Source organism: Heterodontus francisci, unplaced genomic scaffold, assembly GCF_036365525.1.
Source record: "Heterodontus francisci isolate sHetFra1 unplaced genomic scaffold, sHetFra1.hap1 HAP1_SCAFFOLD_323, whole genome shotgun sequence".
Classification (NCBI taxonomy): Eukaryota; Metazoa; Chordata; class Chondrichthyes; order Heterodontiformes; family Heterodontidae; genus Heterodontus; species Heterodontus francisci.
The window spans coordinates 1,709,047-1,736,984 of NW_027141078.1; the positions used below are offsets into that span (position 1 = coordinate 1,709,047).

Sequence of the window (27,938 nt, forward strand, 5' to 3'; positions counted from 1 at the left end):
ACACACTGATAAACCACACACACCGTAACACACTGATAAACCACACATCCCCGTAACACACTGATAAACCACACACCGTAACACACTGATAAACCACACACCGTAACACACTGATAAACCACACACACCCGTAACACACTGATAAACCACACACCGTAACACACTGATAAACCACACACCCCCGTAACACACTGATAAACCACACACACCGTAACACACTGATAAACCACACATCCCCGTAACACACTGATAAACCACACACCGTAACACACTGATAAACCACACACACCGTAACACACTGATAAACCACACACACACCGTAACACACTGATAAACCACACACACCGTAACACACTGATAAACCACACACACCGTAACACACTGATAAACCACACACACCGTAACACACTGATAAACCACACACCGTAACACACTGATAAACCACACACACCGTAACACACTGATAAACCACACACACCGTAACACACTGATAAACCACACACACCGTAACACACTGATAAACCACACACACTGTAACACACTGATAAACCACACACACCGTAACACACTGATAAACCACACACCATAACACACTGATAAACCACACACCGTAACACACTGATAAACCACACACCCCCGTAACACACTGATAAACCACACACACCGTAACACACTGATAAACCACACACACCGTAACACACTGATAAACCACACACCGTAATACACTGATAAACCACACACCGTAACACACTGATAAACCACACACACCGTAACACACTGATAAACCACACATACCGTAACACACTGATAAACCACACACACCTTAACACACTGATAAACCACACACACCGTAACACACTGATAAACCACACACCGTAACACACTGATAAACCACACACCTTAACACACTGATAAACCACACACACCGTAACACACTGATAAACCACACACCGGAACACACTGATAAACCACACACCGTAACACACTGATAAACCACACACACCGTAACGCACTGATAAACCACACACACCGTTACACACTGATAAACCACACACACCGTAACACACTGATAAACCACACACCGTAACACACTGATAAACCACACACACCGTAACACACTGATAAACCACACACCGTAACACACTGATAAACCACACACACCGTAACACACTGATAAACCACACACCCCCTAACACACTGATAAACCACACACACCGTAACACACTGATAAACCACACACCGTAACACACTGATAAACCACACACACCGTAACACACTGATAAACCACACACACCGTAACACACTGATAAACCACACACCGTAACACACTGATAAACCACACACACCGTAACACACTGATAAACCACACACCGTAACACACTGATAAACCACACACACCGTAACACACTGATAAACCACACACCGTAACACACTGATAAACCGCACACAACGTAACACACTGATAAACCACACACACCGTAACACACTGATAAACCACACACACCGTAACACACTGATAAACCACACACACCGTAACACACTGATAAACCACACACACCGTAACACACTGATAAACCACACACACCGTAACACACTGATAAACCACACACCGTAACACACTGATAAACCACACACACCTTAACACACTGATAAACCACACACCGTAACACACTGATAAACCACACACCGTAACACACTGATAAACCACACACCGTAACACACTGATAAACCACACACACCGTAACACACTGATAAACCACACACCGTAACACACTGATAAACCACACACACCGTAACACACTGATAAACCACACACACCGTAACACACTGATAAACCACACACCGTAACACACTGATAAACCACAGACCGTAACACACTGATAAACCACACACCGTAACACACTGATAAACCACACACCGTAACACACTGATAATCCACACACACCGTAACACACTGATAAACCACACACACCGTTACACACTGATAAACCACACACCGTAACACACTGATAAACCACACACACCGTAACACACTGATAAACCACACACACCGTAACACACTGATAAACCACACACCGTAACACACTGATAAACCACAGACCGTAACACACTGATAAACCACACACACCGTAACACACTGATAAACCACACACACCGTAACACACTGATAAACCACACACACCGTAACACACTGATAAACCACACACACCGTAACACACTGATAAACCACACACCCCCGTAACACACTGATAAACCACACACCGTAACACACTGATAAACCACACACCGTAACACACTGATAAACCACACACACCGTAACACACTGATAAACCACACACACCGTAACACACTGATAAACCACACACACCTTAACACACTGATAAACCACACACCGTAACACACTGATAAACCACACACCGTAACACACTGATAAAACACACACACCGTAACACACTGATAAACCACACACCCCCGTAACACACTGATAAACCACACACCGTAACACACTGATAAACCACACACACCGTAACACACTGATAAACCACACACCCCGGTAACACACTGATAAACCACACACCGTAACACACTGATAAACCACACACCGTAACACACTGATAAACCACACACACCGTAACACACTGATAAACCACACACACACCGTAACACACTGATAAACCACACACACACCGTAACACACTGATAAACCACACACACACCGTAACACACTGATAAACCACAGACCGTAACACACTGATAAACCACACACACCGTAACACACTGATAAACCACACACCATAACACACTGATAAACCACACACCGTAACACACTGATAAACCACACACACCTTAACACACTGATAAACCACACACACCGCAACACACTGATAAACCACACACCGTAACACACTGATAAACCACACACACCGTAACACACTGATAAACCACACACCGTAACACACTGATAAACCACACACCCCCGTAACACACTGATAAACCACACACACCGCAACACACTGATAAACCACACACCGTAACACACTGATAAACCACACACCGTAACACACTGATAAACCACACACCGTAACACACTGATAAACCACACATCCCCATAACACACTGATAAACCACACACACCGTAACACACTGATAAACCACATACACTGTAACACACTGATAAACCACACACCCCCGTAACACACTGATAAACCACACACCGTAACACACTGATAAACCACACACACCGTAACACACTGATAAACCACACACCGTAACACACTGATAAACCACACACCGTAACACACTGATAAACCACACACCGTAACACACTGATAAACCACACACCGTAACACACTGATAAACCACACACACCGTAACACACTGATAAACCACACACACCGTAACACACTGATAAACCACACACACCGTAACACACTGATAAACCACACACCGTAACACACTGATAAACCACACACCGTAACACACTGATAAACCACACACCGTAACACACTGATAAACCACACACACCGTAACACACTGATAAACCACACACACCGTAACACACTGATAAACCACACACACCATAACACACTGATAAACCACACACCCCCGTAACACACTGATAAACCACACATCCCCGTAACACGCTGATAAACCACACACACCGTAACACACTGATAAACCAAACACACCGTAACACACTGATAGACCACACACCCCCGTAACACACTGATAGACCACACATCCCCATAACACGCTGATAAACCACACACCGTAACACGCTGATAAACCAAACACACCGTAACACACTGATAGACCACACACCCCCGTAACACACTGATAAACCACACACACCTTAACACACTGATAAACCACACACACCGTAACACACTGATAAGCCACACACACCGTAACACACTGATAAGCCACACACACCGTAACACACTGATAAACCACACACCGTAACACACTGATAAACCACACACCGTAACACACTGATAAACCACACACACCGTAACACACTGATAAACCACACACACCGTAACACACTGATAAACCACACACACCGCAACACACTGATAAACCACACACCGTAACACACTGATAAACCACACACACCGTAACACACTGATAAACCACACACCGTAACACACTGATAAACCACACACCGTAACACACTGATAAACCACACACCGTAACACACTGATTAACCACACACACCGTAACACACTGATAAACCACACACCGTAACACACTGATAAACCACACACACCGTAACACACTGATAAACCACACAGCCCCGTAACACACTGATAAACCACACACACCGTAACACACTGATAAACCACACACCGTAACACACTGATAAACCACACACACCGTAACACACTGATAAACCACACGCCCCCGGAACACACTGATAAACCACACACACCGTAACACACTGATAAACCACACACACCCGTAACACACTGATAAACCACACACCCCCGTAACACACTGATAAACCACACACACCGTAACACACTGATAAACCACACACACCGTAACACACTGATAAACCACACACCGGAACACACTGATAAACCACACACACCGTAACACACTGATAAACCACACACACCGTAACACACTGATAAACCACACACACCGTAACACACTGATAAACCACACACCGTAACACACTGATAAACCAAACACACCGTAACACACTGATAAACCACACACACCATAACACACTGATAAACCACACACCGTAACACACTGATAAACCACACACACACCGTAACACACTGATAAACCACACACCGTAACACACTGATAAACCACACACCGTAACACACTGATAAACCACACACCGTAACACACTGATAAACCACACACCGTAACACACTGACAAACCACACCCCCGTAACACACTGATAAACCACACACCATAACACACTGATAAACCACACACCGTAACACACTGATAAACCACACACCATAACACACTGATAAACCACACACACCGGAACACACTGATAAACCACACACCGTAACACACTGATAAACCACACACCGTAACACACTGATAAACCACACACACCGTAACACACTGATAAACCACACACCGTAACACACTGATAAACCACACACTGTAACACATTGATAAACCACACACACCGTAACACACTGATAAACCACACACCGTAACACACTGATATACCACACACACCGTAACACACTGATAAACCACACACACCGTAACACACTGATAAACCACACACCGTAACACACTGATAAACCACACACACCGTAACACACTGATAAACCACACACACCGTAACACACTGATAAACCACACACACCGTAACACACTGATAAACCACACACACACCGTAACACACTGATAAAGCACACACCGTAACACACTGATAAACCACACACACCATAACACACTGATAAACCACACACCGTAACACACTGATAAACCACACACACCATAACACACTGATAAACCACACACCGTAACACACTGATAAACCACACACCGTAACACACTGATAAACCACACACACCGTACCACACTGATAAACCACACACACACCGTAACACACTGATAAACCACACACACCGTAACACACTGATAAACCACACACACCGTAACACACTGATAAACCACACACCGTAACACACTGATAAACCACACACACCGTAACACACTGATAAACCACACACACCGTAACACACTGATAAACCACACACCGTAACACACTGATAAACCACACACACCGTAACACACTGATAAACCACACACCGTAACACACTGATAAACCACACACACTATAACACACTGATAAACCACACACCGTAACACACTGATAAACCACACACCGTAACACACTGATAAACCACACACACCGTAACACACTGATAAACCACACACACACCGTAACACACTGATAAACCACACACACCGTAACACACTGATAAACCACACACCGTAACACACTGATAAACCACACACACCGTAACACACTGATAAACCACACACACCCGTAACACACTGATAAACCACACATCGTAACACACTGATAAACCACACACCGTAACACACTGATAAACCACACACACCATAACACACTGATAAACCACACACACCGTAACACACTGATAAACCACACACCGTAACACACTGATAAACCACACTCCGTAACACACTGATAAACCACACACCGTAACACACTGATAAACCACACACACCGTAACACACTGATAAACCACACACCGTAACACACTGATAAACCACACACACCGTAACACACTGATAAACCACACACCGTAACACACTGATAAACCACACACACCGTAACACACTGATAAACCACACACACCGTAACACACTGATAAACCACACACCGTAACACACTGATAAACCACACACCGTAACACACTGATAAACCACACACCCCCGTAACACACTGATAAACCACACACACCGTAACACACTGATAAACCACACACCGTAACACACTGATAAACCACACACACCTTAACACACTGATAAACCACACACACCGTAACACACTGATAAACCACACACCGTAACACACTGATAAACCACACACCGTAACACACTGATAAACCACACACACCGTAACACACTGATAAACCACACACCGTAACACACTGATAAACCACACACCGTAACACACTGATAAACCACAGACCGTAACACACTGATAAACCACACACACCGTAACACACTGATAAACCACACACCATAACACACTGATAAGCCACACACACCGTAACACACTGATAAACCACACACACCGTAACACACTGATAAACCACACACACCGTAACACACTGATAAACCACAGACCGTAACACACTGATAAGCCACACACACCGTAACACACTGATAAGCCACACACACCGTAACACACTGATAAACCACACACACCGTAACACACTGATAAACCACACACCGTAACACACTGATAAACCACACACCGTAACACACTGATAAACCACACACCGTAACACACTGATAAGCCACACACCGTAACACACTGATAAGCCACACACACCGTAACACACTGATAAGCCACACACACCGTAACACACTGATAAACCACACACCCCCGTAACACACTGATAAGCCACACACACCGTAACACACTGATAAACCACACACCGTAACACACTGATAAACCACACACACACCGTAACACACTGATAAACCACATACACTGTAACACACTGATAAACCACACACACTATAAAACACTGATAAACCGCACATTGGGCAGCACAGTGACACAGTGGTTAGCATCGCTGCCTCTCAGCTCCAGTGACCTGGTTCAGTTCTGGGTACTGCCTGTGCGGAGTTTGCAAGTTCTCCCTGTGACCGTGTGGGTTTTCGCCGTGTGCTCCGGTTTCCTCTCACAGCCAAAAACTTGCAGGTTGATTGCTTATTTGTCCATTATAAATTGCCCCTCGTATCGGTCGGTGGTAGGAGAATTGTGGGGATGTGGTAGGAATATGGGATTAGTATAAATGGGTTTTTCATGGTCGGCACAGACTCGGTGGGCAGAAGGGCATGTTTCAGTGTTGTATCTCTAAATAAAAAATAAATAAATAAATCCCTCACTGATATACCTGCACCCCTCACTGTAACGCTCTGATATATCCCAGATTTCCGTAACTGTAACACTAAGATCTTGCAGCGGAAAACTGGGCATCCATGAGGCGCTGTGGGCCATCAGCACTGCAGGATTGTACTCAACCACAATCTGTAACCTCATAGCCCGGCAGATACCTCACTCTACCATTACCATCAAGCCGTGGGATATACCCTGGTTCAATGAAGAGTGCAGGAGGGCATGCCAGGAGCAGCACCAGGTCGACCTCAAAATGAGGTGTAAACCTGGTGAAGCTGCAGCCCAGGACCACCTGCATGCCAGACAGTGGTTGTAACATGCGACTGACAGAGCTAAGCGATCCCATAACGAACGGATCAGATCTGAGCTCTGCCGTCCTGCCACATCCAGTCCTGAATGGTGGTGGAGAATTAATCAATTAACTGGAGAAGGTGGCTCCACAAATATCCCCGTCCTCAATGATGGGGGAGCCCAGCACATCAGTGCGAAAGATAAGGATGAAGCATTTGCAACAATCTACAGCCAGAAGTGCAGAGTTGATGATCCATCTCGCCCTCCTCCTGAAGTCCCCAGCATCACAGATCCCAGACCTCAGACAATTCGATTCACTCCGCATGATATCAAGAAACGACTGAAGGCACTGGATACTGCAAAGGCTATGGGCCCTGACAACATTCAGTACTGAAGAACTGTGCTCCAGAACTTGCCGGACCTCGAGCCAAGCTGTTCCAGTACAGCTCCAACACTGGCATCTGCCCAGGTATGTCCTGTACACAAAAAGCAGGACAAGTCCAACCTGGCCAATTACCGCCCCATCAGCCTACTCTCAATCATCAGTAAAGTGATGGAAGGTGTCATCAACAGTGCCATCAAGCGGCACTTGCTTAGCAATAACCTGCTCAGTGATGCTCAGTTTGGGTTCTGCCAGGGCCACTCAGCTCCTGACCTCATTACAGCCTTGGTTCAAACATGGACAAAAGAGCTGAACTCCAGAGGTGAGGTGAGAGTCACTGCCCTTGACATCAAGGCAGCATTTGACCGAGTATGGCATCAAGGAGCCCGAGAGAAACGGAGGTCAATGGGAATCAGGGGGAAAACCCTCCGCTGGCTGGAGTCATACCTAGCGCAAAGGAAGATGGTTGTGGTTGTTGGAGGTCAATCGTCTGAGCTCCAGGACATCACTGCAGGAGTTCCTCAGGGTAGTGTCCTAGGCCCAACCATCTTCAGCTGCTTCATCAACGACCTTCCTTCAATCATAAGGTCAGAAGTGGGGATGTTCACTGATGATTGCACAATGTTCAGCACCATTCGTGACTCCTCAGATACTGAAGCAGTCCGTGTAGAAATGCAGCAAGACCTGGACAACATCCAGGCTTGGGCTGATAAGAGGCAAATAACATTCGCGCCACACAAGTGCCAGGCAATGACCATCTCCAATAAGAGAGAATCTAACCATCTCCCCTTGATATTCAACAGCATTACCATCGCTGAATCCCCCACTATCAACATCCTGGGGGTTACCATTGACCAGAAACTGAACTGGAGTAGCCATATAAATACCGTGGCTACAAGAGCAGGTCAGAGGCTGGGAATCCTGAGGCGAGTAACTCACTTCCTGACTCCCCAAAGCCTGTCCACCATCTACAAGGTACAAGTCAGGAGTGTGATGGAATACTCTCCACTTGCCTGGATGGGTGCAGCTCCAACAACACTCAAGAAGCTCGACACCATCCAGAACAAAGCAGCCCGCTTGATTGGCACCCCATCCACAAACATTCACTCCCTCCACCACCAATGCACAGTGACAGCAGTGTGTACCATCTACAAGATGCACTGCAGCAACTCACCAAGGCTCCTTAGACAGCACCTTCCAAACCCGCGACCTCTACCAACTAGAAGCACAAGGGCAGCAGATGCATAGGATAAAACTTTTTCCCTTAGCGGAAGGGTCAGTTACCAGGGGGCATAGATTTAAGCTAAGAGGCAGGAGGTTTAGAGGGGTTTGAGGAATAATATCTTCACCCAGAGGGTGGTTGGAATCTGGAACATGTTGCCTGAAGGCGTGGCAGAGGCCGGAACCCTCACAACATTTAAGAATTATGCAGATGAGCACTTGAAAACACCACAGCATACAAGGCAACGGACCAAGTGCTGGAAAATGGGATTAGTATAGTTAGATGCTTGATGGCTGACACAGACACGGTGGGCCGAAGGGCCTTTTTCTGTGCTGTATAACTCTCTGACCATCACCTACAAGATCATTGTCGCTGGGTAAGAATCCATGAACTCCCTTCCGAACAGCACTGTGGGTGTAGCTACCCCACATGGAGTGCAGCAGTTGAAGAAGGCAGCTCACCACCACCTTCTCAAGGGAAATTAGGGATTGGAAATAAATGCTGGCTGAGCCAGTGATGCCCACTTCCCATGAACGAAAAAAAACTCTTGATATATCCCACATTCCTCACTTTAACACTCTGATATATCCCATACCCCTCACTGTAACACTGATGTATCCCACACCCCTCACTGTAACACTGATATATCCCACACCCCTCACTATAACACTCTGCTAGATCCCACACTCCTTACTGTAACACTCTGCTAGATCCCACACTCCTTACTGTAACACTCTGATATATCCCACACCCCTCACTGTAACACTGATATATCCCACACTCCTTACTGTAACACTCTGATATATCCCACACCCCTCACTGTAACACTGATATATCCCACACTCCTTACTGTAACACTCTGATATATCCCACACCCCTCACTGTAACACTGATATATCCCACACCCCTCACTGTAACACTGATGTATCCTACACCCCTCACTGTAACACTGATATGTCCCACACCCCTCACTGTAACACTGATGTATCCTACACCCCTCACTGTAACACTGATATATCCCACACCCCTCACTGTAACACTGATATGTCCCACACCCCTCACTGTAACACTGATGTATCCTACACCCCTCACTGTAACACTGATATATCCCACACCCCTCACTGTAACACTGATATATCCCACACCCCTCACTGTAACACTGATGTATCCTACACCCCTCACTGTAACACTGATATGTCCCACACCCCTCACTGTAACACTGATGTATCCTACACCCCTCACTGTAACACTGATATATCCCACACCCCTCACTGTAACACTGATATATCCCACACCCCTCACTGTCACACTGATATATCCCACACCCCTCACTGTAACACTGATGTATCCTACACCCCTCACTGTAACACTGATATATCCCACACCCCTCACTGTAACACTGATATATCCCACACCCCTCACTGTAACACTGATATATCCCACACCCCTCACTGTCACACTGATATATCCCACACCCCTCACTGTGACACTGATATATCCCACACCCCTCACTGTAACACTGATATATCCCACACCCCTCACTGTAACACTGATATATCCCACACCCCTCACTGTAACACTGATATATCCCACACCCCTCACTGTAACACTGATGTATCCCACACCCCTCACTGTAACACTGATATATCCCACACCCCTCACTGTAACACTGATATATCCCACACCCCTCACTGTAACACTGATATGTCCCACACCCCTCACTGTAACACTGATGTATCCTACACCCCTCACTGTAACACTGATATATCCCACACCCCTCACTGTAACACTGATATATCCCACACCCCTCACTGTAACACTGATATGTCCCACACCCCTCACTGTAACACTGATATGTCCCACACCCCTCACTGTAACACTGATGTATCCTACACCCCTCACTGTAACACTGATATATCCCACACCCCTCACTGTAACACTGATATATCCCACACCCCTCACTGTCACACTGATATATCCCACACCCCTCACTGTAACACTGATGTATCCTACACCCCTCACTGTAACACTGATATATCCCACACCCCTCACTGTAACACTGATATATCCCACACCCCTCACTGTCACACTGATATATCCCACACCCCTCACTGTGACACTGATATATCCCACACCCCTCACTGTAACACTGATATATCCCACACCCCTCACTGTGACACTGATATATCCCACACCCCTCACTGTAACACTGATATATCCCACACCCCTCACTGTAACACTCTGATATATCCCACACCCCTCACTGTGACACTGATGTATCCCACACCCCTCACTGTAACACTCTGCTAGATCCCACACCCCTCACTGTAACACTGATATATCCCACACCCCTCACTGTAACACTGATATGTCCCACACCCCTCACTGTAACACTGATGTATCCTACACCCCTCACTGTAACACTGATATATCCCACACCCCTCACTGTAACACTGATATATCCCACACCCCTCACTGTAACACTGATATGTCCCACACCCCTCACTGTAACACTGATATGTCCCACACCCCTCACTGTAACACTGATGTATCCTACACCCCTCACTGTAACACTGATATATCCCACACCCCTCACTGTAACACTGATATATCCCACACCCCTCACTGTCACACTGATATATCCCACACCCCTCACTGTAACACTGATGTATCCTACACCCCTCACTGTAACACTGATATATCCCACACCCCTCACTGTAACACTGATATATCCCACACCCCTCACTGTCACACTGATATATCCCACACCCCTCACTGTGACACTGATATATCCCACACCCCTCACTGTAACACTGATATATCCCACACCCCTCACTGTAACACTCTGATATATCCCACACCCCTCACTGTGACACTGATGTATCCCACACCCCTCACTGTAACACTCTGCTAGATCCCACACCCCTCACTGTAACACTCTGATATATCCCACACCCCTCACTGTAACACTGATATATCCCACACCCCTCACTGTAACACTGATATATCCCACACCCCTCACTGTAACACTGATATATCCCACACCCCTCACAGTAACACTGATATATCCCACACCCCTCACTGTAACACTGATATATCCCACACCCCTCACTGTAACACTCTGATATATATTAGGTTGTGACCACCTCATTTTTCTCTCCACAGACTGAAGACCTGTTTGAATTCATTGAGAAAATGCAGGTAATTCACCAACATTCCCTAATGCTTGGGTCACTGGACAGGGATCAGGAGCAGGAATCTGGGCTGATTCACCTCCTCCCTAACCCAGGGGTCACTGGATAGGGATCAGGAGCAGGAACCCGGGCTGATTCACCCCCGCCCGAACCCAGGGGTCACTGGACAGGGATCAGGAGCAGGAACCCCGGCTGATTCAAACCCTCCTCCCTAACCCAGGGGTCACTGGACAGGGATCAGGAGCAGGAACCCGGGCTGATTCACCCCCTCCTCCCTAACCCAGGGGTCACTGGACAGGGATCAGGAGCAGGAACCTGGGCTGATTCACCCCCTCCCTAACCCAGGGGTCACTGGACAGGGATCAGGAGCAGGAACCCGGGCTGATTCACCCCCTCCCTAACCCAGGGGTCACTGGACAGGGATCAGGAGCAGGAACCCGGGCTGATTCACCCCCTCCTCCCTCACCCAGGGGTCACCAGACAGGGATCAGTTGCAGGAACCCGGGCTGATTCACCCCCTCCCCTCTAACCAAGAGGTCATTGGACAGGGATCAGGAGAAGGAAGGAGGTTTGTGAATGTCACAACTGAGAGGGGCTGTATACTGAAGATAATATGAAACTGAGGGCCTGTTTGTATAATAGGTGAGTGGGTTCTTGGGGAGGAGAATGACTGAGTTTGAGGCAGCGGGCTGGGGATGAATGACTGGTGATGTTCACGAGGGTAGTGGAGTTGGCAGATGGGAGAAATGTCTTTGTGTGGTCCAGAAGGCAAACACCCCTGGGACTTGGTTGATTGTTTCTCAGTTTTGTGATCTATTGCTCAGGGCATGCGATTGGAGGAGCAGAGATGTCCCCTGCCGCAAGCTGTGAAGGTAGGAATCAGAATTTCCTGACTCTCCCCATCCCCTCATCCCACTTTCCCTTCCCCTGCTCCCATCCACGACCCATCTTCCTCCACCTCGTGTGCCCTCCTTCCCTCTCATCACCTCCCAACCCCCCCACATTCCCATCCTCCCCTCCTCTGCTTTCGTCCTGTCCTGCCGCCTCCCTTTTCTGTCCTTCATTCTCTATCCCCTCCTGCTCCCATTCAACCAATTCCTCCTTCTCCGGCCGACCCTGCTCACCCTCCTCTGTTGCCCGCCATTTCCTCCTCGTCTCCCCCACCTATCTCTATTTATCCTGACATGCGATGTGGGGTGGGTGGAGTTGGGGATTGGGTAGGGTGTCGGAGGGCGTGTGAATTTACTGTTAATCCTGTTTTTCCCTTTCAGCGGGAAGATGAGAACATCCCTTATCCCAGTATTCATGAAGTAGGTGGTGAACTGTGTCTCTGTCTGTCTCTCCCTGTCTCCCTCTCTCTCTGTTTATTACTGATGGACTACACACACTGACTGTCTGTCTCTGTCTATCTGAAGGTTCTGGGGAGGGGTCACCCTTACCCTATCATTATCCCTCCTCCCTTTGGGGGATATTGGATGGAAGGAAAGTTTGGTTCGAACCCGGACCGGATGAAGGAGGATCCAGAGTCAGTGGCTGCCTCCAGGCTGCTCGTTGACAGTGATCGGACTGCGACACTGTACAGGAGACACTTTCTGGGAAAGGTAGGGAACTAGACTGATTCGACCGACTGCTGCAGCCCTGCAATAGGGTGCTCCAAGTGTAACATGGGTTCACTGTGCCTCAGGAGCATCGATTCCCCCCCCGAGTGTAACAGGGGTTCACTGTGCCTCAGGACCATCGATTCCCCCGAGTGGAACAGGGGTTCACTGTGCCTCAGGAGCATCGATTCCCCCACCGAGTGTAACATGGGTTCACTGTGCCTCAGGACCATCGATTCCCCCCCGAGTTTAACAGGGGTTCAAAGTGCCTCAGGACCATCGATTCCCCCCCGAGTTTAACAGGGGTTCAAAGTGCCTCAGGACCATCGATTCCCCCGAGTGTAACAGGGGTTCACTGTGCCTCAGGAGCATCGATTCCCCCGAGTGTAACAGGGGTTCACTGTGCCTCAGGACCATCGATTCCCCCGAGTGTAACAGGGGTTCACTGTGCCTCAGGACCATCGATTCCCCCGAGTGTAACAGGGGTTCACTGTGCCTCAGGACCATCGATTCCCCCGAGTGTAACAGGGGTTCACTGTGCCTCAGGACCATCGATTCCCCCCCGAGTGTAACAGGGGTTCACTGTGCCTCAGGAGCATCGATTCCCCCGAGTGTAACAGGGGTTCACTGTGCCTCAGGACCATCGATTCCCCCGAGTGTAACAGGGGTTCACTGTGCCTCAGGACCATCGATTCCCCCGAGTGTAACAGGGGTTCACTGTGCCTCAGGACCATCGATTCCCCCGAGTGTAACAGGGATTCACTGTGCCTCAGGACCACCGATTCCCCCGAGTGTAACAGGGGTTCACTGTGCCTCAGGACCATCGATTCCCCCGAGTGTAACAGGGGTTCACTGTGCCTCAGGACCATCGATTCCCCCGAGTGTAACAGGGGTTCACTGTGCCTCAGGACCATTGATTCCGAGTGTAACAGGGGTTCACTGTGCCTCAGGACCATTGATTCCGAGTGTAACAGGGGTTCACTGTGCCTCAGGACCATTGATTCCGAGTGTAACAGGGGTTCAATATGCCTCAGGACCATCGGTTCCGAGTGTAACATGGGTTCACTGTGCCTCAGGACCATCGATTCCCCCCCGAGTGTAACAGGGGTTCACTGTGCCTCAGGACCATCGATTCCCCCCCGAGTGTAACAGGGGTTCACTGTGCCTCAGGACCATCGATTCCCCCCCGAGTGTAACAGGGGTTCACTGTGCCTCAGGACCATCGATTCCCCCCGAGTGTAACAGGGGTTCAATGTGCCTCAGGACCATCGATTCCCCCGAGTGCAACATGGGTTCACTGTGCCTCAGGACCATCGATTCCCCCGAGTGTAACAGGGGTTCACTGTGCCTCAGGACCATCGATTCCCCCGAGTGTAACAGGGGTTCACTGTGCCTCAGGACCATCAATTCCCCCGAGTCTAACAGGGGTTCACTGTGCCTCAGGACCATCGATTCCCCCGAGTGTAACAGGGGTTCACTGTGCCTCAGGACCATCGATTCCCCCGAGTGGAACAGGGGTTCACTGTGCCTCAGGACCATCGATTCCCCCGAGTGGAACAGGGGTTCACTGTGCCTCAGGACCATCGGTTCCGAGTGTAACATGGGTTCACTGTGCCTCAGGACCATCGATTCCCCCCCGAGTGTAACAGGGGTTCAATGTGCCTCAGGACCATCGATTCCCCCGAGTGCAACATGGGTTCACTGTGCCTCAGGACCATCGATTCCCCCGAGTGTAACAGGGGTTCACTGTGCCTCAGGACCATCGATTCCCCCGAGTGTAACAGGGGTTCACTGTGCCTCAGGACCATCGATTCCCCCGAGTGGAACAGGGGTTCACTGTGCCTCAGGACCATCGATTCCCCCGAGTGTAACAGGGGTTCACTGTGCCTCAGGACCATCGATTCCCCGAGTGTAACAGGGGTTCACTGTGCCTCAGGACCATCGATTCCCCCCCGAGTGTAACAGGGGTTCACTGTGCCTCAGGACCATCGATTCCCCCGAGTGTAACAGGGGTTCACTGTGCCTCAGGACCATCGATTCCCCCGAGTGTAACAGGGGTTCACTGTGCCTCAGGACCATCGATTCCCCCGAGTGTAACAGGGGTTCACTGTGCCTCAGGACCATCGATTCCCCCGAGTGTAACAGGGGTTCACTGTGCCTCAGGACCATCAATTGCCCCGAGTGTAACATGGGTTCACTGTGCCTCAGGACCATCGATTCCCCCCCGAGTTTAACAGGGGTTCAAAGTGCCTCAGGACCATCGATTCCCCCAAGTGTAACAGGGGTTCACTGTGCCTCAGGACCATCGATTCCCCCGAGTGTAACAGGGGTTCACTGTGCCTCAGGACCATCGATTCCCCCGAGTGTAACAGGGGTTCACTGTGCCTCAGGACCATTGATTCCGAGTGTAACAGGGGTTCACTGTGCCTCAGGACCATTGATTCCGAGTGTAACAGGGGTTCACTGTGCCTCAGGACCATTGATTCCGAGTGTAACAGGGGTTCAATATGCCTCAGGAGCATCGGTTCCGAGTGTAACATGGGTTCACTGTGCCTCAGGACCATCGATTCCCCCCCGAGTGTAACAGGGGTTCACTGTGCCTCAGGACCATCGATTCCCCCCCGAGTGTAACAGGGGTTCACTGTGCCTCAGGACCATCGATTCCCCCCCGAGTGTAACAGGGGTTCACTGTGCCTCAGGACCATCGATTCCCCCCCGAGTGTAACAGGGGTTCACTGTGCCTCAGGACCATCGATTCCCCCGAGTGTAACAGGGGTTCACTGTGCCTCAGGACCATCGATTCCCCCGAGTGTAACAGGGGTTCACTGTGCCTCAGGACCATCGATTCCCCCGAGTCTAACAGGGGTTCACTGTGCCTCAGGACCATCGATTCCCCCGAGTGTAACAGGGGTTCACTGTGCCTCAGGACCATCGATTCCCCCGAGTGGAACAGGGGTTCACTGTGCCTCAGGACCATCGATTCCCCCGAGTGGAACAGGGGTTCACTGTGCCTCAGGACCATCGATTCCCCCGAGTGTAACAGGGGTTCACTGTGCCTCAGGACCATCGATTCCCCCGAGTGGAACAGGGGTTCACTGTGCCTCAGGACCATCGATTCCCCCGAGTGGAACAGGGGTTCACTGTGCCTCAGGACCATCGGTTCCGAGTGTAACATGGGTTCACTGTGCCTCAGGACCATCGATTCCCCCCCGAGTGTAACAGGGGTTCAATGTGCCTCAGGACCATCGATTCCCCCGAGTGCAACATGGGTTCACTGTGCCTCAGGACCATCGATTCCCCCGAGTGTAACAGGGGTTCACTGTGCCTCAGGACCATCGATTCCCCCGAGTGTAACAGGGGTTCACTGTGCCTCAGGACCATCGATTCCCCCGAGTGTAACAGGGGTTCACTGTGCCTCAGGACCATCGATTCCCCCGAGTGGAACAGGGGTTCACTGTGCCTCAGGACCATCGATTCCCCCGAGTGTAACAGGGGTTCACTGTGCCTCAGGACCATCGATTCCCCGAGTGTAACAGGGGTTCACTGTGCCTCAGGACCATCGATTCCCCCCCGAGTGTAACAGGGGTTCACTGTGCCTCAGGACCATCGATTCCCCCGAGTGTAACAGGGGTTCACTGTGCCTCAGGACCATCGATTCCCCCGAGTGTAACAGGGGTTCACTGTGCCTCAGGACCATCGATTCCCCCGAGTGTAACAGGGGTTCACTGTGCCTCAGGACCATCGATTCCCCCGAGTGTAACAGGGGTTCACTGTGCCTCAGGACCATCGATTCCCCCCCGAGTTTAACAGGGGTTCAAAGTGCCTCAGGACCATCGATTCCCCCCCGAGTGTAACAGGGGTTCACTGTGCCTCAGGACCATCGATTCCCCCCCGAGTGTAACAGGGGTTCACTGTGCCTCAGGACCATCGATTATGAGTGGAACAGGGGTTCACTGTGCCTCAGGACCATCGATTCCCCCGAGTGTAACAGGGATTCACTGTGCCTCAGGACCATCGATTCCCCCGAGTGTAACAGGGATTCACTGTGCCTCAGGACCATCGATTCCGAGTGTAACAGGGGTTCACTGTGCCTCAGGACCATCGATTCCGAGTGGAACAGGGGTTCACTGTGCCTCAGGACCATCGATTCCCCCGAGTGTAACAGGGGTTCACTGTGCCTCAGGACCATCGATTCCCCCGAGTGTAACAGGGGTTCACTGTGCCTCAGGACCATCGATTCCCCCCCGAGTGTAACAGGGGTTCACTGTGCCTCAGGACCATCGATTCCCCCCCGAGTGTAACAGGGGTTCAAAGTGCCTCAGGACCATCGATTCCCCCCCGAGTGTAACAGGGGTTCACTGTGCCTCAGGACCATCGATTCCCCCGAGTGTAACAGGGGTTCACTGTGCCTCAGGACCATCGATTCCCCCCCGAGTGTAACATGGGTTCACTGTGCCTCAGGACCATCGATTCCCCCGAGTGTAACAGGGGTTCACTGTGCCTCAGGACCATCGATTCCCCCCGAGTGTAACAGGGGTTCACTGTGCCTCAGGACCATCGATTCCCCCCGAGTGTAACAGGGGTTCACTGTGCCTCAGGACCATCGATTCCCCCGAGTGTAACAGGGGTTCAATGTGCCTCAGGACCATCGATTCCCCCCCGAGTGTAACAGGGGTTCACTGTGCCTCAGGACCATCGATTCCCCCGAGTGTAACAGGGGATCACTGTGCCTCAGGACCATCGATTCCCCCCGAGTGTAACAGGGGTTCACTGTGCCTCAGGACCACCGATTCCCCCGAGTGGAACAGGGGTTCACTGTGCCTCAGGACCATCGATTCCCCCCCGAGTGTAACAGGGGTTCAAAGTGCCTCAGGACCATCGATTCCCCCAAGTGTAACAGGGGTTCACTGTGCCTCAGGACCATCGATTCCCCCGAGTGTAACAGGGGTTCACTGTGCCTCAGGACCATCGATTCCCCCGAGTGTAACAGGGGTTCACTGTGCCTCAGGACCATCGATTCCCCCGAGTGTAACAGGGGTTCACTGTGCCTCAGGACCATCGATTCCCCCGAGTGTAACAGGGGTTCACTGTGCCTCAGGACCATCGATTCCCCCGAGTGTAACAGGGGTTCACTGTGCCTCAGGACCATCGATTCCCCCGAGTGTAACAGGGGTTCACTGTGCCTCAGGACCATCGATTCCCCCGAGTGTAACAGGGGTTCACTGTGCCTCAGGACCATCGATTCCGAGTGGAACAGGGGTTCACTGTGCCTCAGGACCATTGATTCCGAGTGTAACAGGGGTTCACTGTGCCTCAGGACCATCGATTCCGAGTGGAACAGGGGTTCACTGTGCCTCCGGACCATCGATTCCGAGTGTAACAGGGGTTCACTGTGCCTCAGGACCATCGATTATGAGTGGAACAGGGGTTCACTGTGCCTCAGGACCATCGATTCCCCCGAGTGGAACAGGGGTTCACTGTGCCTCAGGACCATCGATTCCCCCGAGTGTAACAGGGGTTCACTGTGCCTCAGGACCATCGATTCCCCCGAGTGTAACAGGGGTTCACTGTGCCTCAGGACCATCGATTCCCCCCGAGTGTAACAGGGGTTCACTGTGCCTCAGGACCATCGATTCCCCCGAGTGTAACAGGGGTTCAATGTGCCTCAGGACCATCGATTCCCCCCCGAGTGTAACAGGGGTTCACTGTGCCTCAGGACCATCGATTCCCCCGAGTGTAACAGGGGATCACTGTGCCTCAGGACCATCGATTCCCCCCGAGTGTAACAGGGGTTCACTGTGCCTCAGGACCATCGATTCCCCCCCGAGTGTAACAGGGGTTCACTGTGCCTCAGGACCATCAATTCCCCCGAGTGTAACAGGGGTTCACTGTGCCTCAGGACCATCGATTCCCCCGAGTGTAACAGGGGTTCAATGTGCCTCAGGACCATCAATCCCTCTCCCTCTCTCTCCTGCTATCTCTGCTTCTTTCTCTCCCTGACATCTCTCTCTCCCCCTTCCCTTGCCCCCACTATTTGTCTCTCTGTCTCTCCATCCATCTCTCTTGACTTGTCTCTGTCTCTCCCCCTCCTCCTCTTTCTCCCTCTCCCTCTTTCCATCTCTCCCGGTCTCCATTATTCTGCCAATCCTTCACTTTCTCTTCCTGTTCTTGATTTCAGGAACACTATAATTTTTATGCCGTTGATGTGTCTCTGGGAAATGTGCTCCTCTCAATCAAATATGAGATGATGGGCGCCATGGAAACCGGAAGGCTCCTTCTCAGGTCAGCCCGGAACTCTGAACCCGGAACACGCAGACACACTGATCACCCCAAACCCACCGCCTGAAACACTGATCACCCCAAACCCACCGCCTGAAACACTGATCACCCCAAACCCACCGCCTGAAACACTGATCACCCCAAACCCACCGCCTGAAACACTGATCACCCCAAACCCACCAACCGCCTGAAACACTGATCACCCCAAACCCACCGCCTGAAACACTGATCACCCCAAACCCACCAACCGCCTGAAACACTGATCACCCCAAACCCACCGCCTGAACCACTGATCACCCCAAACCCACCGCCTGAAACACTGATCACCCCAAACCCACCGCCTGAAACACTGATCACCCCAAACCCACCGCCTGAAACACTGATCACCCCAAACCCACCGCCTGAAACACTGATCACCCCAAACCCACCGCCTGAAACACTGATCACCCCAAACCCACCGCCTGAAACACTGATCACCCCAAACCCACCGCCTGCAACACTGATCACCCCAAACCCACCGCCTGAAACACTGATCACCCCAAACCCACCGCCTGAAACACTGATCACCCCAAACCCACCAACCGCCTGAAACACTGATCACCCCAAACCCACCGCCTGAAACACTGATCACCCCAAACCCACCAACCGCCTGAAACACTGATCACCCCAAACCCACCGCCTGAACCACTGATCACCCCAAACCCACCGCCTGAAACACTGATCACCCCAAACCCACCGCCTGAAACACTGATCACCCCAAACCCACCGCCTGAAACACTGATCACCCCAAACCCACCGCCTGAAACACTGATCACCCCAAACCCACCGCCTGAAACACTGATCACCCCAAACCCACCCCCTGAAACACTGATCACCCCAAACCCACCGCCTGAAACACTGATCACCCCAAACCCACCGCCTGAAACACTGATCACCCCAAACCCACCGCCTGAAACACTGATCACCCCAAACCCACCGCCTGAAACACTGATCACCCCAAACCCACCGCCTGAAACACTGATCACCCCAAACCCACCGCCTGAAACACAGATCACCCCAAACCCACCGCCTGAAACACTGATCACCCCAAACCCACCGCCTGAAACACTGATCACCCCAAACCCACCGCCTGAAACACTGATCACCCCAAACCCACCGCCTGAAACACTGATCACCCCAAACTCACCAACCGCCTGAAACACTGATCACCCCAAACCCACCGCCTGAAACACTGATCACCCCAAACCCACCGCCTGAAACACTGATCACCCCAAACCCACCAACCGCCTGAAACACTGATCACCCCAAACCCACCGCCTGAAACACTGATCACCCCAAACCCACCGCCTGAAACACTGATCACCCCAAACCCACCGCCTGAAACACTGATCACCCCAAACCCACCGCCTGAAACACTGATCACCCCAAACCCACCGCCTGAAACACTGATCACCCCAAACCCACCGCCTAAAACACTGATCACCCCAAACCTACCAACCGCCTGAAACACTGATCACCCCAAACCCACCGCCTGAAACACTGATCACCCCAAACCCACCGCCTGAAACACTGATCACCCCAAACCCACCGCCTGAAACACTGATCACCCCAAACCCACTGCCTGAAACACTGATCACCCCAAACCCACCGCCTGAAACACTGATCACCCCAAACCCACCAACCGCCTGAAACACTGATCACCCCAAACCCACCGCCTGAAACACTGATCACCCCAAACCCACCGCCTGAAACACTGATCACCCCAAACCCACCGCCTGAAACACTGATCACCCCAAACCCACCGCCTGAAACACTGATCACCCCAAACCCACCGCCTGAAACACTGATCACCCCAAACCTACCGCCTGAAACACTGATCACCCCAAACCCACCAACCACCTGAAACACTGATCACCCCAAACCCACCAACCGCCTGAAACACTGATCACCCCAAAAACACCGCCTGAAACACTGATCACCCCAAACCCACCGCCTGAAACACTGATCACCCCAAACCCACCAACCGCCTGAAACACTGATCACCCCAAACCCACCGCCTGAAACACTGATCACCCCAAACCCACCGCCTGAAACACTGATCACCCCAAACCCACCGCCTGAAACACTGATCACCCCAAACCCACCGCCTGAAACACTGATCACCCAAACCCACCGCCTGAAACACTGATCACCCCAAACCCACCGCCTGAAACACTGATCACCCAAACCCACCGCCTGAAACACTGATCACCCCAAACCCACCAACCGCCTGAAACACTGATCACCCCAAACCCACCGCCTGAAACACTGATCACCCCAAACCCACCGCCTGAAACACTGATCACCCGAAACCCACCGCCTGAAACACTGATCACCCCAAACCCACCGCCTGAAACACTGATCACCCCAAACCCACCGCCTGAAACACTGATCACCCCAAACCCACCGCCTGAAACACTGATCACCCCAAACCCACTGCCTGAAACACTGATCACCCCAAACCCACCAACCGCCTGAACCACTGATCACCCCAAACCCACCGCCTGAACCACTGATCACCCCAAACCCACCGCCTGAAACACTGATCACCCCAAACCCACCGCCTGAAACACTGATCACCCCAAACCCACCGCCTGAAACACTGATCACCCCAAACCCACCGCCTGAAACACTGATCACCCAAACCCACCGCCTGAAACACTGATCACCCCAAACCCACCGCCTGAAACACTGATCACCCAAACCCACCGCCTGAAACACTGATCACCCCAAACCCACCAACCGCCTGAAACACTGATCACCCCAAACCCACCGCCTGAAACACTGATCACCCCAAACCCACCGCCTGAAACACTGATCACCCGAAACCCACCGCCTGAAACACTGATCACCCCAAACCCACCGCCTGAAACACTGATCACCCCAAACCCACCGCCTGAAACACTGATCACCCCAAACCCACCGCCTGAAACACTGATCACCCCAAACCCACTGCCTGAAACACTGATCACCCCAAACCCACCAACCGCCTGAACCACTGATCACCCCAAACCCACCGCCTGAACCACTGATCACCCCAAACCCACCGCCTGAAACACTGATCACCCCAAACCCACCGCCTGAAACACTGATCACCCCAAACCCACCGCCTGAAACACTGATCACCCCAAACCCACCGCCTGAAACACTGATCACCCCAAACCCACCGCCTGAAACACTGATCACCCGAAACCCACCGCCTGAAACACTGATCACCCCAAACCCACCGCCTGAAACACTGATCACCCCAAACCCACTGCCTGAAACACTGATCACCCCAAACCCACCGCCTGAAACACTGATCACCCCAAACCCACCGCCTGAAACACTGATCACCCCAAACCCACCAACCACCTGAAACACTGATCACCCCAAACCCACCAACCGCCTGAAACACTGATCACCCCAAACCCACCGCCTGAAACACTGATCACCCCAAACCCACCAACCGCCTGAAACACTGATCACCCAAACCCACCGCCTGAAACACTGACCACCCCAAACCCACCAACCGCCTGAAACACTGATCACCCCAAACCCACCAACCGCCTGAAACACTGATCACCCAAACCCACCACCTGAAACACTGATCACCCCAAACCCACCGCCTGAAACACTGATCACCCCAAACCCACCACCTGAAACACTGATCACCCCAAACCCACCGCCTGAAACACTGATCACCCCAAACCCACCGCCTGAAACACTGATCACCCCAAACCCACCGCCTGAAACACTGATCACCCCAAACCCACCGCCTGAAACACTGATCACCCCAAACCCACCGCCTGAAACACTGATCACCCCAAACCCACCGCCTGAAACACTGATCACCCCAAACCCACCGCCTGAAACACTGATCACCCCAAACCCACCGCCTGAAACACTGATCACCCCAAACCCACCGCCTGAAACACTGATCACCCCAAACCCACCGCCTGAAACACTGATCACCCCAAACCCACCGCCTGAAACACTGATCACCCCAAACCCACCGCCTGAAACACTGATCACCCCAAACCCACCGCCTGAAACACTGATCACCCCAAACCCACCGCCTGAAACACTGATCACCCCAAACCCACCAACCGCCTGAAACACTGATCACCCCAAACCCACCGCCTGAAACACTGATCACCCCAAACCCACCGCCTGAAACACTGATCACCCCAAACCCACCGCCTGAAACACTGATCACCCCAAACCCACCGCCTGAAACACTGATCACCCCAAACCCACCAACCGCCTGAAACACTGATCACCCCAAACCCACCGCCTGAAACACTGATCACCCCAAACCCACCGCCTGAAACACTGATCACCCCAAACCCACCGCCTGAAACACTGATCACCCCAAACCCACCGCCTGAAACACTGATCACCCCAAACCCACCGCCTGAAACACTGATCACCCCAAACCCACCGCCTGAAACACTGATCACCCCAAACCCACCAACCACCTGAAACACTGATCACCCCAAACCCACCAGCCGCCTGAAACACTGATCACCCCAAACCCACCGCCTGAAACACTGATCACCCCAAACCCACCGCCTGAAACACTGATCACCCCAAACCCACCAACCGCCTGAACCACTGATCACCCCAAACCCACCGCCTGAAACACTGATCACCCCAAACCCACCGCCTGAAACACTGATCACCCGAAACCCACCGCCTGAAACACTGATCACCCCAAACCCACCGCCTGAAACACTGATCACCCAAACCCACCGCCTGAAACACTGATCACCCCAAACCCACCGCCTGAAACACTGATCACCCCAAACCCACCGCCTGAAACACTGATCACCCCAAACCCACCAACCGCCTGAAACACTGATCACTCCAAACCCACCGCCTGAAACACTGATCACCCCAAACCCACCGCCTGAAACACTGATCACCCGAAACCCACCGCCTGAAACACTGATCACCCCAAACCCACCGCCTGAAACACTGATCACCCCAAACCCACCGCCTGAAACACTGATCACCCCAAACCCACCGCCTGAAACACTGATCACCCGAAACCCACCGCCTGAAACACTGATCACCCCAAACCCACCGCCTGAAACACTGATCACCCCAAACCCGCCGCCTGAAACACTGATCACCCAAACCCGCCGCCTGAAACACTGATCACCCAAACCCACCGCCTGAAACACTGATCACCCCAAACCCACCGCCTGAAACACTGATCACCCCAAACCCACCGCCTGAAACACTGTTCACCCCAAACCCACCGCCTGAAACACTGATCACCCCAAACCCACCGCCTGAAACACTGATCACCCCAAACCCGCCGCCTGAAACACTGATCACCCTAAACCCACCGCCTGAAACACTGATCACCCCAAACCCACCAACCGCCTGAAACACTGATCACCCCAAACCCACCGCCTGAAACACTGATCACCCCAAACCCACCGCCTGAAACACTGATCACCCCAAACCCACCGCCGGAAACACTGATCACCCCAAACCCACCGCCTGAAACACTGATCACCCCAAACCCACCAACCACCTGAAACACTGATCACCCCAAACCCACTGCCTGAACCACTGATCACCCCAAACCCACTGCCTGAAACACTGATCACCCCAAACCCACCAACCGCCTGAACCACTGATCACCCCAAACCCACCGCCTGAACCACTGATCACCCCAAACCCACCGCCTGAAACACTGATCACCCCAAACCCACCGCCTGAAACACTGATCACCCCAAACCCACCGCCTGAAACACTGATCACCCCAAACCCACCGCCTGAAACACTGATCACCCCAAACCCACCGCCTGAAACACTGATCACCCGAAACCCACCGCCTGAAACACTGATCACCCCAAACCCACTGCCTGAAACACTGATCACCCCAAACCCACTGCCTGAAACACTGATCACCCCAAACCCACCAACCACCTGAAACACTGATCACCCCAAACCCACCGCCTGAAACACTGATCACCCCAAACCCACCGCCTGAAACACTGATCACCCCAAACCCACCAACCGCCTGAAACACTGTTCACCCCAAACCCACCGCCTGAAACACTGATCACCCCAAACCCACCGCCTGAAACACTGATCACCCCAAACCCACCGCCTGAAACACTGATCACCCCAAACCCACCGCCTGAAAGACTGATCACCCCAAACCCACCAACCACCTGAAACACTGATCACCCCAAACCCACCAACCGCCTGAAACACTGATCACCCCAAACCCACCGCCTGAAACACTGATCACCCCAAACCCACCAACCGCCTGAAACACTGATCACCCAAACCCACCGCCTGAAACACTGATCACCCCAAACCCACCAACCGCCTGAAACACTGATCACCCAAACCCACCACCTGAAACACTGATCACCCCAAACCCACCAACCGCCTGAAACACTGATCACCCCAAACCCACCGCCTGAAACACTGATCACCCCAAACCCACCAACCGCCTGAAACACTGATCACCCAAACCCACCGCCTGAAACACTGATCACCCCAAACCCACCAACCGCCTGAAACACTGATCACCCAAACCCACCGCCTGAAACACTGATCACCCCAAACCCACCAACCGCCTGAAACACTGATCACCCCAAACCCACCGCCTGAAACACTGATCACCCCAAACCCACCGCCTGAAACACTGATCACCCCAAACCCACCGCCGGAAACACTGATCACCCCAAACCCACCGCCTGAAACACTGATCACCCCAAACCCACCAACCACCTGAAACACTGATCACCCCAAACCCACTGCCTGAACCACTGATCACCCCAAACCCACTGCCTGAAACACTGATCACCCCAAACCCACCAACCGCCTGAACCACTGATCACCCCAAACCCACCGCCTGAACCAGTGATCACCCCAAACCCACCGCCTGAAACACTGATCACCCCAAACCCACCGCCTGAAACACTGATCACCCCAAACCCACCGCCTGAAACACTGATCACCCCAAACCCACCGCCTGAAACACTGATCACCCGAAACCCACCGCCTGAAACACTGATCACCCCAAACCCACTGCCTGAAACACTGATCACCCCAAACCCACCAACCACCTGAAACACTGATCACCCCAAACCCACCGCCTGAAACACTGATCACCCCAAACCCACCGCCTGAAACACTGATCACCCCAAACCCACCAACCGCCTGAAACACTGTTCACCCCAAACCCACCGCCTGAAACACTGATCACCCCAAACCCACCGCCTGAAACACTGATCACCCCAAACCCACCGCCTGAAACACTGATCACCCCAA

General features: G+C 51.8%; 1 protein-coding gene across 1 annotated transcript in view; it reads left to right on the forward strand.

The window, feature by feature from the left end:
• LOC137361946 (rap1 GTPase-activating protein 1-like) overlaps positions 1-27,938 on the forward strand; it is a 146,103-nt gene that overhangs the window by 39,827 nt on the left and 78,338 nt on the right. Inside the window, exons 3-7 of the mRNA XM_068026528.1 lie at positions 12,680-12,745; positions 13,563-13,610; positions 14,010-14,048; positions 14,154-14,339; positions 20,515-20,618. Of these exons, the coding sequence (XP_067882629.1) occupies positions 12,680-12,745; positions 13,563-13,610; positions 14,010-14,048; positions 14,154-14,339; positions 20,515-20,618 (443 nt within the window). The remainder of the gene's footprint in view (positions 1-12,679; positions 12,746-13,562; positions 13,611-14,009; positions 14,049-14,153; positions 14,340-20,514; positions 20,619-27,938) is intronic.